Genomic DNA, 17,351 nt, shown 5'->3' on the forward strand with positions numbered 1-17,351 from the left:
TATATCAAAAATGAATTTAGAAGTAATAAGCAAATTTTTTTTACCCGTTTTTAAACCCCCTCATCAGTACACCCTGTTTGAATAGGCATGGAGGATTGTAGACTTGGAAGAAAACGCCCACTGTTGTGATTTGGCTCAATTCATATCAAATGATCTGTAAGAAGAGAGAAAGCAATAGTGATCACCTAATAAAAATAGTTACTCGATGCGCATGCACGGCGGGCGATGACAGCTGCCTAGTGTTTCGGCGCTCTGCTTCAGATGTCCTTTTTCCTTTTAAATTACCCCTGCTAAGAGTTAGGTTGAGCTTTTTGGCGTCCTTTTGTTCAAGAGTCGTCTGAGATGGCATGCAAACGAGAATTGCAGCATTCCCCTTCCAAAAAACGGCCTAAAGACGACGAACGTCTTCAAGACACAATTGCTTGGATGTTAGAGAAGCAATTGAGCGGCATTAAGCTAAGCATGTCGGCGACTATTCGCAAGGAAATTTCGGTGATATCTACGCGACTTGATTCCTTAGAAAAGGGTGTCAAAGCCTTCGGTGACAGATTTGACTACATGCAATCTACGGTGCGTGATATCAAAAAGGATTCGTGCATGTCTCGCTTGGAAGAGCTGCAGGAAAAGCTATGGCTGTATGAAGACAAGTCCAGACAAAACAATCTAAGGTTGGTGGGTCTACCTGAAGGTGCTGAAGTTGGCAACGCAACCCAATTTTTGCAGACCCAACTCCCTAAGTTGTTACCAGTCTTACAAGGGAAGGTGATTAAAATTGAACACGTGCATTGCCTGTATGCGAACGAAGATTCCACTAGCAAAAAAAGCACACACCATGATCTTTAAGCTTCTCCGTTATAACGAACGACAAGCAATCCTGAAATAAGCCAGAAATTCACCATCCCTGAGCTATAAAGGGGCCAAGTTGAGGTTTTCCCCTGATTTCAGTAAGGGTACGTGTCAAAAAAGAAAAGCTATGTCAGAGAGAAGGTAACGCCCTCAACAGCTTGGTATCGAGTCGTTCTTATATCCAGCTGTAGTTAATGTGATAAATGGTCACGAGCAGATTCTTTTCAAGACCCGAGGAGATCTCGAGAAGTTGATCTCATTGCTAGATGCTGATACTCGGATGGAATCAACTCCCACGATGCAAATCGCCAACGACTAAACTCGGCCCTTTTGATCCTTCGTTATGTTTTAGTAGGGACTGAAGTTTCTATATTTTCGTCATGGACATTTGGATAAGCAGGACGGTGATATCTGGGTTTTGCTTCATAGTTTGATTGCATGGCCTTGAATACTTCTACTTTCCAGGCAGGTGGGAGAGTGAGTTTTATCTCTCTAAAGGCTGCCATTTGTATTATGTTCTTTTGTTTTTTTGGTTTGTTGGATCAGTTCTTTGTTGGAAATACCAGGAAATACTGACATACTGGAAATACTGTTTCTGTGGGGTGGCATTTACATTAACATGTATGGTGGCGTTTATAGTCACATGTATGGTAACTATGGTATTAGGTGTTTATTTACTGTTGTACCGTTAGGATGAAGGACTTTAATGTGATAACGTGGAATGTCAATTGTTTGAACTCCCATTTAAAGAGAACAAAATGTTTAGATTATTTACATCGTAAACGAGCCGACATAGCTCTTATTCAAGTATCCCATCTTAAAGCCGCGGATGTTACTCGTTTTCAGAACAGGCATTTCAAAATCATAGCCTCCTCATCTCATACTAATGCTTCTAATCGTGGATAACGACTTTTGCGATATTTGGAGGATGAAGAATGAAAACTGTACTTTTTATTCTTCTCGACAAAAAACTTTTACGAGGATAGATTAGATTTTAACATCAAAATGTCTTATTCAGTGTGTAAACGGTATTAGTATTCTTCCTATGTTGATTTCGGATCATTTTGCGGTAGTCTGTAATTTGTCTTCTGTTAGAACCATAAGATTAAAAAGATGGCGTTTTAATACAATTCTGCTGTCAAATGACAATTGTATTAAACAATTACGTGCCAGTTTGACTATGTTCCTCTCAGAGAACTCTAGTTCAGCTGCTAATCCACAGATTTTATGGGAAACAATTAAATGTTTTCTAAGAGGAAATTGTGTTTCTTTTGTTTCGTATGATAATAAATCTAAAGTAAAAGAATTAAATCGTCTTGAGGATGAGATCAAAGTACTGGAGAATGATTTGAAAAAAACTTTTACAGAACAGAAGAGTAGGATTTAAGATCGGACTACAAGGCAATTTTACTAAAAAGGGCAGACTTTTTGATCCATCGCACTAAACAAAATTACTATTTTAATGGAGATTGGCCCACTAAATTGTTGGCTCTAAGGCTGAAATACAGTACAGACCAAAAGTTTTGACACACCCTCTCATTCAAAGAGTTTTCTTTATTTTCATGACTATGAAAATTGTAGATTCACACTGAAGGCATCAAAACTATGAATTAACGCGTGGAATTATATATACATAACAAAAAAGTGTGAAACAACTGAAAATATGTCATATTCTAGGTTCTTCAAAGTAGCCACCTTTTGCTTTGATTACTGCTTTGCACACTCTTGGCATTCTCTTGATGAGCTTCAAGAGGTAGTCTCATACATAAAAAGTATTATTCAATGTTTTTTACCTAATGGTAACTATAATTCGCATTCGGAGATCTACACTTCTTGACTGGCAAGGCGGCTGCGAGAGGAAACTCAAACAGTGAAAGTGAGTTGTTCAAAACCTTTCTTTTTAGTAAACTCTGTGTACACAAACAATGTTCTCAATGTTTGAGTTCATGTGTAGAGACCCAGGCCATACTTCCAGCAAAGTTTCATGAAAATAAAGAAAACTCTTTGAATGAGAAGGTGTGTCCAAACTTTTGGTCTGTACTGTATAATGATGCTATGTCCTCAATAACAGCAATTAAGGATAATATGGGTGACCTTCATACAGCCCCGGACGAAGTGAATGCTATATTTAAGAACTTTTATGAACTTTTTTACAGTTCTGAGGTAGGTTTGGATGAACAACAGTAAACTGAATTATATCAAAATTAAATCTCCCTCACCTAAGTGACGAGCATCATAATTTTCTTGATTCTCCAATTGAGTTAAGTGAATTAAAAATGGCTCTACAGTCATTGAATAAGTGTAAGGCCCCCGGCTTGGATGGTTCACACCCAGAGTTGTATTTGGTGTTATGGGATTTGCTTGGACCACCCCTTCTTGACTCTTTAAATTTAGCCATAAACACAGGCTGTTTTCACGGAGATCATAACACTGCCCTTATTTCTCTGATTTAAAAAAAAGGGAAGAATCCTCTCTGTTGATCTAGCTATAGGCCGATTTGATTAATTTGCACTAACACTAAGGTTTATGATAAAGTTTTAGCCCATCGTTTAGATCAAGATGCTGGTTCTTTAATCTCGTATGATCAAACAGGCTATTTTAAGGGACGCTGTGCTATGGATAATGTTCGACGTCTTCTGAATATTATAGATTCACCCAGTCTGACTAACAATCAACGTGCCATTCTCTCGCTAGGTGCAGAGAAAGCCTTTGATCGGGTCGAGTGGACTTATCTCTGGTCAGTTTTAAAGTGTCTTAGTATAGAGAGTTCGTACCATATGTATAAAATCAGGAACAAACCAATTCTTTGGCCAGGTGTCAACAGGGCTGAGTTGCTCAAGTGCTTTTCCGCTGGGCAGAGGTACAAGACAGGGCTGCCCATTTTCACTTTTGTTGTTTGCCCTCTCGTTAGAGCCTCTAGCACAGGCAATTCGTCAGGACCATGTAATTTCCCCTATCACTATAGACAATTTCAAAAACCATATTTCTCTTTTTGCTGACAACATTTTGCTGTATTTATCTAACAGTTCTAACTAAATATATTTTAATATAGGTTTTCATATAGGTTTTTAATGTATGTGACATATAAAATTGGCCGTTTTCCTATATTATATGTACATATATGCGCATATATGTGCATATATGTACATATAATATAGGAAAACGGCCAATTTTATATATGTGTACATATATGCGTACATATATGCACATATATGCACCTCAATTTTGCCTATATGTGGCATATATACGCATATATATTATCATATATGTGCATATATACTGCATATAGGTTTCATATATGCGCATATATCCTCATATAGGTTCTTTCCATGTGGGCAGTCAGTAAGGAATTCACATATTTAGGAATTCAGGTCCTTCCCTCACTCCAGGCTGTGGTCAAGAAAAATTATAGTTCCTTAATCAATAATATTAGATGAGATCTAGAGAGATGGGATGTGCTGTTGCTTTCTTTGCAAGGTAGGATCGCAATCATTAAAATAAATGTGCTTCCTAGACTTTTGTTTTTATTTTCCATGATTCTTCTTTCTCCCTATAAAGGTTTTTTTTTTTTTTTTAAAGAAATTAACTCCATTATTACTAAATTTATTTGGAACAACAAATGCCCAAGAATTAAACTTAAAACATTACAGAGAAGTCCTTCCAAAGGAGGTTTGGCATTCCCTAATTTTCAACTATATTTCTGGGCATGTCGGCTAAGCTTTTTTAAGACCTGGTTGGAGGTAAACTTTGATATTGCTTAGTGTAACAGAAGCATCTGCTGTAGTTCCACATAGACTACAAGATATGTTATTTACTGGTTTATCTAAGAAAGCTTTAAAATTTGATAATCAAATTGTGAATAACTCGCTTAAAATCTGATACGATGTCTGCAAATTTATGGGATGTTCTAGCAAATTTACAAAAGAGTCTCCAATTTAGAATAATCATAATATTCAATCTGAGAAAAAGCCCTTTGTTTTCAAGCTGTGGTCTGATCAAGGTGTATTTGTTTTGGGTGACATTCTTAATGATTAGGGCCTAAGGTCCTTTCAGGACTTGAAAGAATGTTATAATCTTCCTGGACATTCCTACTTTTTGTACTAGAGGTTGAGAAGTGCAATGCGAGCATATGGAGTACTGTGGAACTGCAACCTGGATGCTCATCCACTCATGGACTGTGTGATTTTTTTTTTTTCTCAGACACATGGAGCAGTGTCATTCATTTATAACATTCTGCTTAATCACGGCTCCGGTGCATTTCCCATCACTACAATATGGGAAAAGGAACTGGCTCCCTATAAACCTAACTGGGACTAGATATGGGAAAGTATTCCAAGAATATCCAAAAATCCTGCCCATACACTTTAAATTGATTCACAAGGCCTATGCAACTCCGTATGTGTTACATAGAATGAAGCGCTTGCCTACTCCCTTTTTGTACATTATGTAAAACAAATACTGTGGGGACTTATATGCACATGTTCTTTGAGTGTCCGCTCATTAGTAAACTTTGGGATGAGGTTTTTCTAATTGTTACAGAAATATGTGAGAGGGCTACTGTTAAACATCCCAATATTGTTTGCTGAATGATGGTTCTGATATTAATTTGAACGCTTATCAGCGTAGAGTATTTCACACAGCACTAACTGCAGCCAAGTCTCTCACCGCGACAGAATACAACCAGCCAGAATGGGTCCAGCAGGGAGGTTGTTGAACATCCGCCAGGGAGACCGGAGTATAGAGGATTATGCCAGGGACTTCATTGGCGTGGTGGGGCAGTCGACCACCGAGAAGACCTGCCTCTTGTTTTTTTTTTTGGGGAGGTCTAGCTGAGCCCTTCAAGTCCATTATGCCATACTGGCTCCCCGAGGAGTCACTGGAGCAGTATGTCAATCGGGCTCTGTACTTGAGGGGCTCGGCCTTCAGGGTGGAGTTGGCTGCGGAACCTGCTTACGTTCCTCTGGCGGCGATGTCCGCTTGCGTTCCTCTGGCGGCGGTGCCCGCTCACGTTCCTCTGGCGGCGGTGCCCGCTCACGTTCCTCTGGCGGCGATGTCCGCTCGCGTTCCTCTGGCGGCGGTACCCGCTTACGTTCCTCTGGCGGCGGTGCCCGCTCACGTTCCTCTGGCGGCGATGTCCGCTCACGTTCCTCTGGTGGCGGTGCCCGCTCACGTTCCTCTGGCGGCGGTGCCCGCTCACGTTCCTCTGGCGGCGGTGCCCGCTCACGTATGTCCGCTCATGTTCCTCTGGCGGCGATGTCCGCTCACGTTCCTCTGGCGGCGGTGCCCGCTCGCGTTCCTCTGGCGGCGGTGCCCGCTGATGTTCCTCTGGCGGCGATGTCCGCTCACGTTCCTCTGGCGGCGTTCCTCAGGGTGGAGTTGGCTGCGGAACCTGCTTACGTTCCTCTGGCGGCGATGTCCGCTCGCGTTCCTCTGGCGGCGGTGCCCGCTCACGTTCCTCTGGCGGCGGTGCCCGCTCACGTTCCTCTGGCGGCGGTGCCCGCTCACGTTCCTCTGGCGGCGGTGCCCGCTCACGTATGTCCGCTCATGTTCCTCTGGCGGCAATGTCCGCTCACGTTCCTCTGGCGGCGGTGCCCGCTCACGTTCCTCTGGCGGCGGTGCCCGCTGACGTTCCTCTGGCGGCGATGTCCACTCACGTTCCTCTGGCGGCGGTGCCCGCTGACGTTCCTCTGGCGGCGATGTCCGCTCACGTTCCTCTGGCGGAGGTGCCCGCTCACGTATGTCCGCTCATGTTCCTCTGGCGGCGATGTCCGCTCACGTTCCTCTGGCGGCGATGTCCGCTCACGTTCCTCTGGCGGTGGTGCCCGCTCACGTTCCTCTGGCGGCGGGGCCCGCTCACGTTCCTCTGGCGGCGGTGCCCGCTCACGTTCTTCTGGCGGCGGTGTACGTTCCTCTGGCGGCGGTGCCCGCTCACGTTCCTCTGGCGGCGGTGCCCGATCACGTTTCTCTGGCGGCGGTGCCCGCTCACGTTCCTCTGGCGGCGGTGCCCGATCACGTTTCTCTGGCGGCGGCGTCCGCTCACGTTCCTCTGGCGGCGGCGTCCGCTCACGTTCCTCTGGCGGCGGTGCCCGATCACGTTCCTCTGGCGGCGGTGCCCGATCACGTTTCTCTGGCGGCGGTGCCCGCTCACGTTCCTCTGGCGGCGGTGCCCGATCACGTTCCTCTGGCGGCGGTGCCCGATCACGTTTCTCTGGCGGCGGCGTCCGCTCACGTTCCTCTGGCGGCGGTGTCCGCTCACGTTCCTCTGGCGTTCACAGGATGGCAGCGAGTGATGAAATGGTTCCTGAGTCCAGTCAAGCTGCACTTCTTGAGTCCGGTCAAGCTGCACTTCCTGAGTCCGGTCGGGACACAGTTTCACTTTCTGTCACGCCGCTACATGGTCCTGGCCCACCATCCCCTCCCCCTGTTTTCACCATTCCCCCGTTCCACCTCCCTCCAGACTTTATGGAACGTCTGGAATCCGTTCCGTAGAGGAGGGGTTCTGTTATGACTCTGGGCTGCGGCTTTTCCCTCCTCCACTTGATCTCGCCGTCTCCCTTCCTCCCGCACCCCACTCCTCTAAATTGTGCACACCTGTCACTCGTCACACCCTCAGTTGTTCCCCATTACTTCGGACTATTTAAGTCTTCCCTCTCCCTGCATTCTGTCTGATTGTATTGTTTTCGGATGTCTTGTATTCTGTTTGTAATTCAGTTCTTTCCTGCCTTGTCGTGTCTGGTTGTGCCGTGTTGGCCTTTTGTTTTGTTGGTTTGTTTGTTGTTTAAATAAATATTTCACCTTCCCTGCATTTGGACCCTGACCTCATTTCTCACCGTGACATATATGCTGGCTTTGTTTTTCAATAAATAAACAATCACAAAAAAAAAAGTTACTCACACTTATGTGGTGCCACATCGGATCCAACATAGTTGGCTTAACGTTGTCTTTTAGTTTCAATCTTTTAAAAAATCGCACGTCACATTGTACCTTGTTTGTAAACAAATCTGCGGTAAAAGGAAGTGAACAGAACATCAAATTTCTTACTGACACGGTCTGGATCTTTTGCAGACTGACTTTAGTATGAGCTGTTTTAGACTAAAGACAAAGGGTTGAGTTCTGAAACTTACAGGATGTTTTTATAGTAAAATGTCAAAAGATCAAGGGAATTTGGGTTTCTCAGTTCATGACCCCTTTAAACCACTGACATTGTGCAACAAGGTAATAATCTATCTATCTTAAATGAGGCTCATGTTTCTTTGACATTTTAGTCCAATGATCCATCAAATATATTTATTTGTATTTTAAGATTTGTGTTTGTACTTCATTTTTTTTTAAATGGATTTGCAGCTAAACAGATCTGTCATTGTTCTCTACAGTTTAAGGGATTGTGGCGTCACAGATGAAGGATTTGCTGCTCTGGCTTCAGCTCTGAGATCAAACCCCTCACACCTGAGAGAACTGAATCTGTCTCTGAATAAACTAGGAGATTCAGTGAATCTGCTCTCTGATGTACTACAAAATCCTCTCTGTAAACTGGAGCTACTGTGGTAAGATTATATATGACACACTGTGAAGTATTTGTAAAGTGAAAAACAAACCACAATAAGACACAATAAGAAGTCAGACAAGTCAGTTGTTTGTAAAAGGAATACTTGCTACTGATTGGATGAGTCAATCAAGGTGCACAGAAACAAAAAGAAAAACATTGTGTGACTTTTTTTTTTTGTACATGTGTGGACTTCTGTATTCATGTTAAACAATTGTTTTTCATTAGCAAAACCTATAAATGGATTGAAGTGCTTATAGCAGGTCTTGTTAGCAAAAGCTTGACTGTTAGCAGATAAAATTACTAAAGAAACCAGTCAGAAAAGTGGGAGAGTAAGGACAGTGGGCTTTTAAGGCAACCAACCCGAATACAAATTTGCATTGTTCTCATTTATTCCATTGTATATTAGCTCGAAATAAAATGTCTAGCGTGTATATAATTCAATTTATATGTGGTGTCCTCCATTGATCAGATGGGTTGGTGAGTCAACCACATGAAGCTCATATTGTTCCCAAACTTAAAAGCATGACTCACTTCCTGCACCTTTAAGAACACCTTTACTGATCAGCAGCTTTAGTGTCATTAGGAGCATGTGTAGGGGTGGCTTTAGGAATAGACACAAGTAAGGACACTATGGCAGCATCTGTTTGTAATGAAGAGAATCATATAGTAATGTTATTACATATTGTTTTGTAAATCACTGCAATTCATTGAGATGTAAGTGCTATCTGCCACAATTTACAGTAAGTGTAAGTAATATGTAGGTGATGTCAGGTTTTGCTATCCATGAGTGATGGAAGAGAATCACCTCCCCCCCCCCCACACACACACACTACTCCATACATATTAATACAGATCAAAATAACAGTATAAAGCTCAGCTGTGTAGTGAACAACGGTCGAAATGGCATTCCAAGGATCAGTTTATGGCAGGCCCCCTTCTCTATCTGCCAGGGTGGAGGGAGATGCGCCACACTGTGATTGGATCTTGGTTGAGGAACATAAACAAATGTTCAGAAACATCAGATAAGATGCCAAGACAACTACCAGACACCTCTAACAGAACAGGAAGGGAGACCTTCTGCAACCACGACCACCTAAGAGAGGACTTCTCATTGGACTACGGATTGACCCTCTCCAATCCTAAGGTTTGGGAATGACTGCCATAAAAATTCCTTCAGGATGCAACAGCAGTGGCCGAAACAAAGAAGGCCACAAAGATCCATCCAAATCCATTCATACATATGTTTGGAGACCTTAAATTGATGTAAACTGCAACAGATTCACTTCACCCTTTGATAAAGTACAGTGTATGTTGATGGCCATTGACTGTTAACCTAACAGTTCACAGGAGCAGGCGTATTAACATATTATGATATGAATAAGTGATTGTTCAACAGTTTTCTATCATGTTTGGACTCTTTTTGCTCCTCATAATGTGGGTAACAATTTGAAAGAGGTTTGGTAAAGAAATGTTGCATTGGGTAAATTGTAAAAGACACTGTCTAACTTTGTACTCTACTATATGCAAATGAGTTCCACACTAGGGCGGGTAACACCATGGCCACCTCAGACACAAGTGGCCAATCACATTCCTGGAATGGAGAGGCGCTAGATTCCAATCTCTTCCTCATCAGAAAGAGATAAAGGTAGCCTCCGAAAAGACACTCCTTGTACTGCGTCTAAGTCCCGTAAGGGAAGAGACATTAACAGCTACACCGTTCTGAGTCTGAACCCCGCAAGGTTAAGACATTAGCAGATACAAGGTCCTGAGTTTCTGGCCTGACGAGGAAAGAGACTTCAAGACAGCTAAGGTTCCACTCAGATCTTGAGTAAACCTTCTATACTGAATTCGGCTGCCCTTCAGTTGCAAAGGACCCAGCAGTGACGGACCCCGTCTGACTCCTGCCACTCCGAAAGCAGCGCAGCCCAGTCCGCAAAGGACCTCCACATTAGCAGACACTGCCTTGAACACACAGATCCTCAACGACGCAGCCCTGCTGCAAAGGACCCTGTGAGAATCCATCTGACCCAGCTGCCTGGTCCATGCTCTAAGGACCACCTCGGCACAACAGAAGTTCAGCATCCTCCAGGTCAGCACATCGACGGCTACTGGAACGCAACTCTGTGCCCTCCCCACTGTACGCAACCTGCATCACCAGTGGAAGACGTCTCTGCCACCGGACTGATCACCCGACCAAGTGGAACGTAACTATAAACTTACCAAACCTCTTTCCTAAAGACCTTGGCTTAGTTTATACCTGCAGCCTATGTTTTCTAACCTGTTTAGATAACATTTACTTGTGGTCAGCATTACAAATGATAGCTATATTGTTTGTTCCAAGATAAATACGCAGTTATTTATCATTAAACCTACCAGAGCCATTAAGTGGGTTTCCCATAGACAACATTACCATAGAAATCTCTTTTATTGCCACTTTCAGCTCAACAGCATTGCATTCTGCCATTCTGCGTTCATTCCATTTTGTTAGTTTCTACACTTTATTTGGTATCTTCTTTCACATTTAGTTGCCTATTATCTATTAGCAGTGTGTATTCATTTATTGGTTTATCACTAGTGTTGTATTTACTCTTGCATATCTATTGTTAATAAATTTCATTAATTTTATTACAATTGTGTTTTCATTGTGTTGATGATTCAAGGCTCTACTAGCTAGCTAAACCACCAAACTTTCAGATAAATCAGTTGACCAACTCCTTCCAGGGTGCAAGTCTCAATTTATTGACCTATTGCCAAATTAACAGTCTTTGACTGATACACTGAACCCAGCGAGGTGGGAATTGGTCATCTGATAGACTCACAAATGCACCTTGAGTGACGTGTGACCCAAAATCACAGCATCATTGGTGACGTGAGCCCCGTTTACTACAGCTGTGTAATGAATAATATGATTACACAGATTTGTATCAATGTCTACATAAGACAGCAATTTGGTTAAAAATACTGACAGTGCGATAAAGAAATTTTATTTATATTTTTCTTGAATTAGGCTTTAAATAATTTATGATCATGTTTTTTGTTCTTTGACCGTTTAAATCTCAGTCCAATGATACGTCACTCATTGATTTGTACTTTGTCTTTAATAATGAATTCACTGCTAAACTGATCTGATCTGAGAGAGTGAAGAGTGTGTCATTGTTCTCTACAGGTTGATCAATTGTGGCATCACAGATGAAGGTTGTGCTGCTCTGGCTTCAGCTCTGAGATCAAACCCCTCACACCTGAGAAAACTGAGTCTGTCTAGGAATAAAATAGGAGATTTGGGAGTAAAGTGTCTCTATGCTGTACTGAAGAATCCTCACTGTAAACTGGAGAAACTGTGGTAAGATCATCTCTCTGATAGTCGTGTGCCTTTGTCTTTAGTAAGATGTGTCCTTTAGTGTAAATTCAAAGAAAACAATCATTAATTGTAAAATAAATGACTGAAGATAAAGTTAACTTGATTCATCTTCATCACCTGCTGCTCCTGTTTTTGATTTACAAAAACTTTTACTGGAGCTTCAGTTTCTTCTGTTAGTTGAATTATTAATATTCCTTCACCTGCCCATCTCTAAGAGTTTATTATCCTCTTATTTTCCACTTTTCCCATGATCGCATTGTGTTCTCACAGATGTCATAAAGATGTAACCTGATTGTTCAGATACTGTGTGATTTAATGATTTCTGTTCCATTTATATGCTGCCAAACATGACACGATGATTTTGATCACAAGAGTTAATAAATGAGATGTAATGGGGAACACGTGGCTCCTGTGAAGCAAATGTCCTCCTGTAGGTGTTTATTAGTGGAGCAAGTGAGCGTTTCTCCAATTCAATTTAATTCAAGTTTATTTGTATAGCCCTTTTAATGATACAAATTGTTGCAAAGCAGCTGTACAGAAAATTTAGGTTTCTACAATATATTTAGTAGCTTACTAGTGGTGACTACTGTATGTCAAGTTAATGTATGTATGGCATAGATGTATGTTAAAATCAGTAATGTAATCAAACAGACGATGAAAACTTTCAACAGTAATGATTATGTAATTCCTAGTTACTACGGGATGCCAATCCCATGGCAGAAACAGAGTAACAAATAGAGAAATAATTAGCATAGCTGCTGTTACAACCAAGCAAAAATTATGTGTTTAGCCCAAGCTGAAGAATGTTGATGTGCATTTTAACAGATGCAACTGAAGTACAAGGTTATGAGATAAATTATGAGAATGCTTGGCTGAAGAGATGTGTCTTTAATCCAGATTTAAACGTAGAGAGTGTGTCTGAACCCCGAACGTTATCAGGGAGGCTATTCCAGAGTTTGGGAGCCAAATGTGAAAAAGCTCTCCTTCCTTTAGTGGACTTTGCTATCTGAATTTAATAGTAGAAAACTATTGGTCATCCAGTCTTTTACATTTTTTAAATATTTAGAAATATATAGTTGAGTATCTTCAGCATAACAATGTAAACTAATCCCATATTTCCTAAAAATATATTTCCAAGGGGTAACATGTATATTGAAAATAGCAGAGGACCTAGGACAGATCCTTGTGGGACTCCATACTTTACTGGTGATAATGGCGATGACTCCCCATTTAAATAAAGTGGTAGCGATTGGACAGGTATGATCTGAACCATCTTAAAGCCTGCCCTTGAATACCTGTATAGTTTTGTAATCGATCTATGAGTATTTCATGATATATAGTGTCGAACGCAGCGCTAAGATCAAGTAAAACTAGCAATGAGATTGGACTTCTGGAAGAAGCCAGTGTAGTTTCTGTGCTACTACAGACACTAGAACTACAATTCAGGGTGTATCATTGTTCTCAACAGGTTGAGGGATTGTGTCGTCACAGATGAAGGTTGTGCTGCTCTGGCTTCAGCTCTGAGATCAAACCCCTCACACCTGAGAGAACTGTATTTATTTGGAAATAAACTAGGAAAATCAGGAGTGAAGTTACTCTCTGATCTGAAAGATGATCCACATTATAAACTGGAGACATTAGACTGTTGTGAGTATATTATTATTAAAATATTTGAAAATGGCCAAAGTTTTGTAACAGGCCTCATACAGTGCCGCTTGAAAGTATGTGAACCCTTTTAAATTTTCTACGTTTCTGTATAAATATGACCCAAAACAACATCAGATTTTCTTTGACCTGAAAGTAGACAAAGAGAACCCAATCAAACAAGTGAGAAAAAAATATTTTCTTTGTCATTTATTGAGAAAAATTATCCAGTGTTACATATCTGTGCATTGCAAAAGTATGTGAATCTCTTGGATTAGCAGTTAATTTAAAGGCAAAATTAGAGTCCATCTGTGCAGATGTGTTTTCAGTCAGTGCAATGACTATCAAATGTCAGTACGTGATCTGTGTTATTCAAAGAACAGGGATCTATTAACGTCTGATCATGTTTGAGGAAGTGAATCGTGTCAGAAGCAAAGGAAATTACTGAGGACCTTGGAAAAAGAATTGAAGTTGCTCATCAGGCTAGAAAAGGTTACAAAACAGTCACTAAAGAGTTTGGACTCCACAAATCCAGTCAGACAGATTGTATACAAATGGACGAAATTGAAGACCAACGTTACCTTTCTGAGAAGTGGTCGACCAACAAAGATCACTCCAAAGCAGAATGTGTAATAGTCTGTAAAGTCCACCATCAGGAGAACACTGAGCAACCAATGGTGTGCATGGCTTAAGTTGCTAAGCCACTGTTCTCCAAAAAGAAAATGGATTGCTAAAGATGATGTGAACAAGCCAGAGGACTATTGGAGAATGGTTTAATGGATGGATGAAACCAAAATTGTACTTATTGGTTTAAATGAGAAGCTATTATTTTCAGAGAAAAGAACACACTGCATTCCATCTTAAGAATCCTATCCCATCTGTGAAACATGCTGGTGGTAGTAGTATCATGGCTTGGGCCTGTTTTGCTGCATCTCGGTCAGGACAGCCTGCCATCATTGATGGAACAGTGAATTCTGAATTATACCAGCAAATTCTAATGGAAAACATCAGGACATCTGTTTAAGAACAGAGTATCAAGAGAATGTGAGTCATGCAGCAAGACAACAACACCAAGCACACAAGTCATTCTACCTAAAATGTTTAAATAAGAACAAAGTTAATATTCTGGAATGGTTTAGTTAAAGACCTTAATCCAATTAAAATGTTGTGGAAGAATCTAAGCAAGCGTTTCATGTGAGGAAACCCACCAACATCACAGAGTTTAAGTGGTTCTGCACTAAGGAATGGACTAAACTCCTACATGTTATTGCGCAGGACTAATCAGCATTTAAAAGAAACTTTACCTTCAATTACTGCAGTAAAAGGTGTTTACACCAGATACTGAAAGCAAATATTCACATACTTTTGCAATGCACAGATATGTTACATTGGATCATTTTTCTCAATAAATAAATGACAAAGCACTTGTTTAATTGGGTTCTCTTTGTCTACTTTCAGGACTTATATGACAGTCTGATGATGTTTTGGTCATATTTATGCAGAAATATAGCGGCACTGTATGTGTGTAATTGGAGAATAAAATATAATAATTCAGCTCCATTTTAGTCTCTGTACTTTAAACTGTTTAATTCTGTGATAATCTCTAAATATATGAATATTTTAATCTCTTCCAGTGTTTCTGTGTGTAAATGATGAAGAGAGAGTTGTTCATCATTCACTGTTACTGATCTATGATCAGATGTTCATTCATATCTGGCTGTAATATGAATTTACTGAGTTTTTTTTTTCTTTTCTAAAATGGATCTGCTGATGTGATGTAACAGCAGTAATGTCTCATTCATATATGACTGTGTATTTTATTGTAGACTCTCAGCTTTGAGGCATCAGTCCAGTTCCCCAGGATCAGCTGATGGTTAATAAGGAGCCGCTACTGAGACGTCACAGTCACACAATCAACAGAGACTGAAGACAGAGACACACAGCATCACACTGTCATGTGTGTCGTCTTTCGCTGTCTTGTTTTATAGGTAATGGCCCATAAAATTGGGGACAGAATCTTTTTAGATTCACTAGATATCGTCTACCATGTAGATCAGGAGTATCAAACATATGGCAAAGATGTTACAGAGCAATAAGCACCAAAACAATTGGACACAAGAACAGTTTCCTCCAAGCAATCCATGCAATCGCATGAACAGTTAACTTGGCAATAATCATACAGTAATACACAACACTAATACATTTATTTAACACTGTAGTTCCCTTTGCGTTTTTTAAATTGCTCAGCGCATGGCTTGTACCGTTTCCACTGGCCTTTATTTGCTGAAACAGCTTGCACAGCACTTTGAGATTTGACTTCCGCTTGTGTCTGTACCGGAGAAAATTGAAGCATTACGCACAGCAGACTCAGCTTGACACGCCAAATCCATTGCTTTCTCCAGAGTGAGCTCATCCTCCAGCAATAACCTGTCTTGCACCGCCGGCAGCCAGGCTTGTTCCAGCCAGCTGATCACGCAGCATTTCTTGCTCCATAGCACCGTACTGACACTGTGCTGCCAACTCTCATAATGCAGAAATGTACTGAGGCACAGTCTCGTCATTTCTTTGTGATCTTTGGCGTAACTTATGTCGGCAAGCAACTACGTTCAATTTGGGAACGAAGTGTTTTGTAAGCACTGCCATTGCATCATTAAACTTTGTACCTGTATCCGGTAATGTGTAGAAAAGTCTTTGTCCTTCGGTGCCCAGGCAGTGTAGTAAAGTTGCACGTTGCCTTGCATCCAACCACAAACTCCCCAAAGCATTTATTACTATCCAGTAATTTGAGAAAATCTTTTGCCACGTATCAAATGGAATTAGAGGTTCGCCGACGGTTTGTAAGAATGGTGCTGGGGCAGGAACAGTCGTCATCCTCATGGCCAATATGTAGTGTCCCTTTGTGTTTTAAAACAAAAGGAGGTGAAGTGAGACCAAGTATCGTGACCCATACTAGGAATTTGTGCTCTGCATTTAACCCATCCAAGTGCACACACACACACACCGTGAACACACACCCGGAGCAGTGGGCAGCCATTACTGCGGCGCCCGGGGAGCAGTTGGGGGATCGGTGCCTTGCTCAAGGGACTCACCTCAGTCGTGGTATTGAGGGTGGAGAGAGTGCTGTACATTCACTCCCCCCACCTACAATCCCTGCCGGACCTGAGACTCGAACCTGCAACCTTTGGGTTACAAAGTCCGACTCACTAACCATTAGGCCACGGCTGCCCCCTATCAATGAACTCAAAAAAGCATGCAGAGACTGAATCCTCATCACAACTCACTCTTTTACTCATTCCCCCAGGCACAACATCTATTTACACACAACGCCCTATACTGGACACAACAAACACGCATAGTTATTTATTTATTTTTTTTAGTATTTGTACACAACATACCTGTACACACAAATACCATCTATTGTCTGTTTTGTATATTATGCATTTAAAAAAAAAAATGTGTATGAAAGCTTCTGTCACCAAAACCGATTCCTTGTATGTGTAAACATACCTGGCAATAAAGTTCATTCTGATTCTGTTAAGACTTTTTTTCAGAAACAATAACATGTTTACATCTTTCCCTTAAGGTGCGTTCACACCGGACGCAAATGAAGCGGCAAGTGCGAGTGATTTACATGTTAAGTCAATGCAAAGACGCGAATAGCCATCCTGCGGCGCGAAACGCGCGAATAGCACGAATGAAGCGGCGCGCATTGAGCGTTTCAAGCGATTTAAGCGAGTTAAAAAATCTGAACTTTGGCGAAAATCCGCGCCGCGTTAACCAATCAGGAGCTTGCTCTAGTAGTGACGGAGGCAGAAATCCGAAACAACAATGGAGGACAAAATCACCGTTGCTGTCTGTGGTTACTCGGAGCTGTACGACACATCTTTGGACTTTTGTAGAAACAGGAATAAAAAGGATCTTGCTAGGATGAAAGTGAGTGAAGAGGTCGGACAATCT

The 17,351-nt window shown here is 41.6% G+C and overlaps 1 protein-coding gene across 1 annotated transcript in view; it reads left to right on the forward strand.

The window, feature by feature from the left end:
- Window positions 1-15,265, forward strand: part of LOC141340244 (NACHT, LRR and PYD domains-containing protein 3-like) — a 46,060-nt gene extending 30,795 nt beyond the window's left edge. The window contains exons 6-9 of the mRNA XM_073845168.1: window positions 8,220-8,390; window positions 11,559-11,732; window positions 13,219-13,471; window positions 15,221-15,265. Coding sequence (XP_073701269.1) covers window positions 8,220-8,390; window positions 11,559-11,732; window positions 13,219-13,471; window positions 15,221-15,265 — 643 coding nt within the window. The remainder of the gene's footprint in view (window positions 1-8,219; window positions 8,391-11,558; window positions 11,733-13,218; window positions 13,472-15,220) is intronic.
- Window positions 15,266-17,351: the final 2,086 nt, after the last annotated feature.

Source organism: Garra rufa, chromosome 8 (assembly GCF_049309525.1).
Source record: "Garra rufa chromosome 8, GarRuf1.0, whole genome shotgun sequence".
In the NCBI taxonomy this organism is placed as follows: Eukaryota; Metazoa; Chordata; class Actinopteri; order Cypriniformes; family Cyprinidae; genus Garra; species Garra rufa.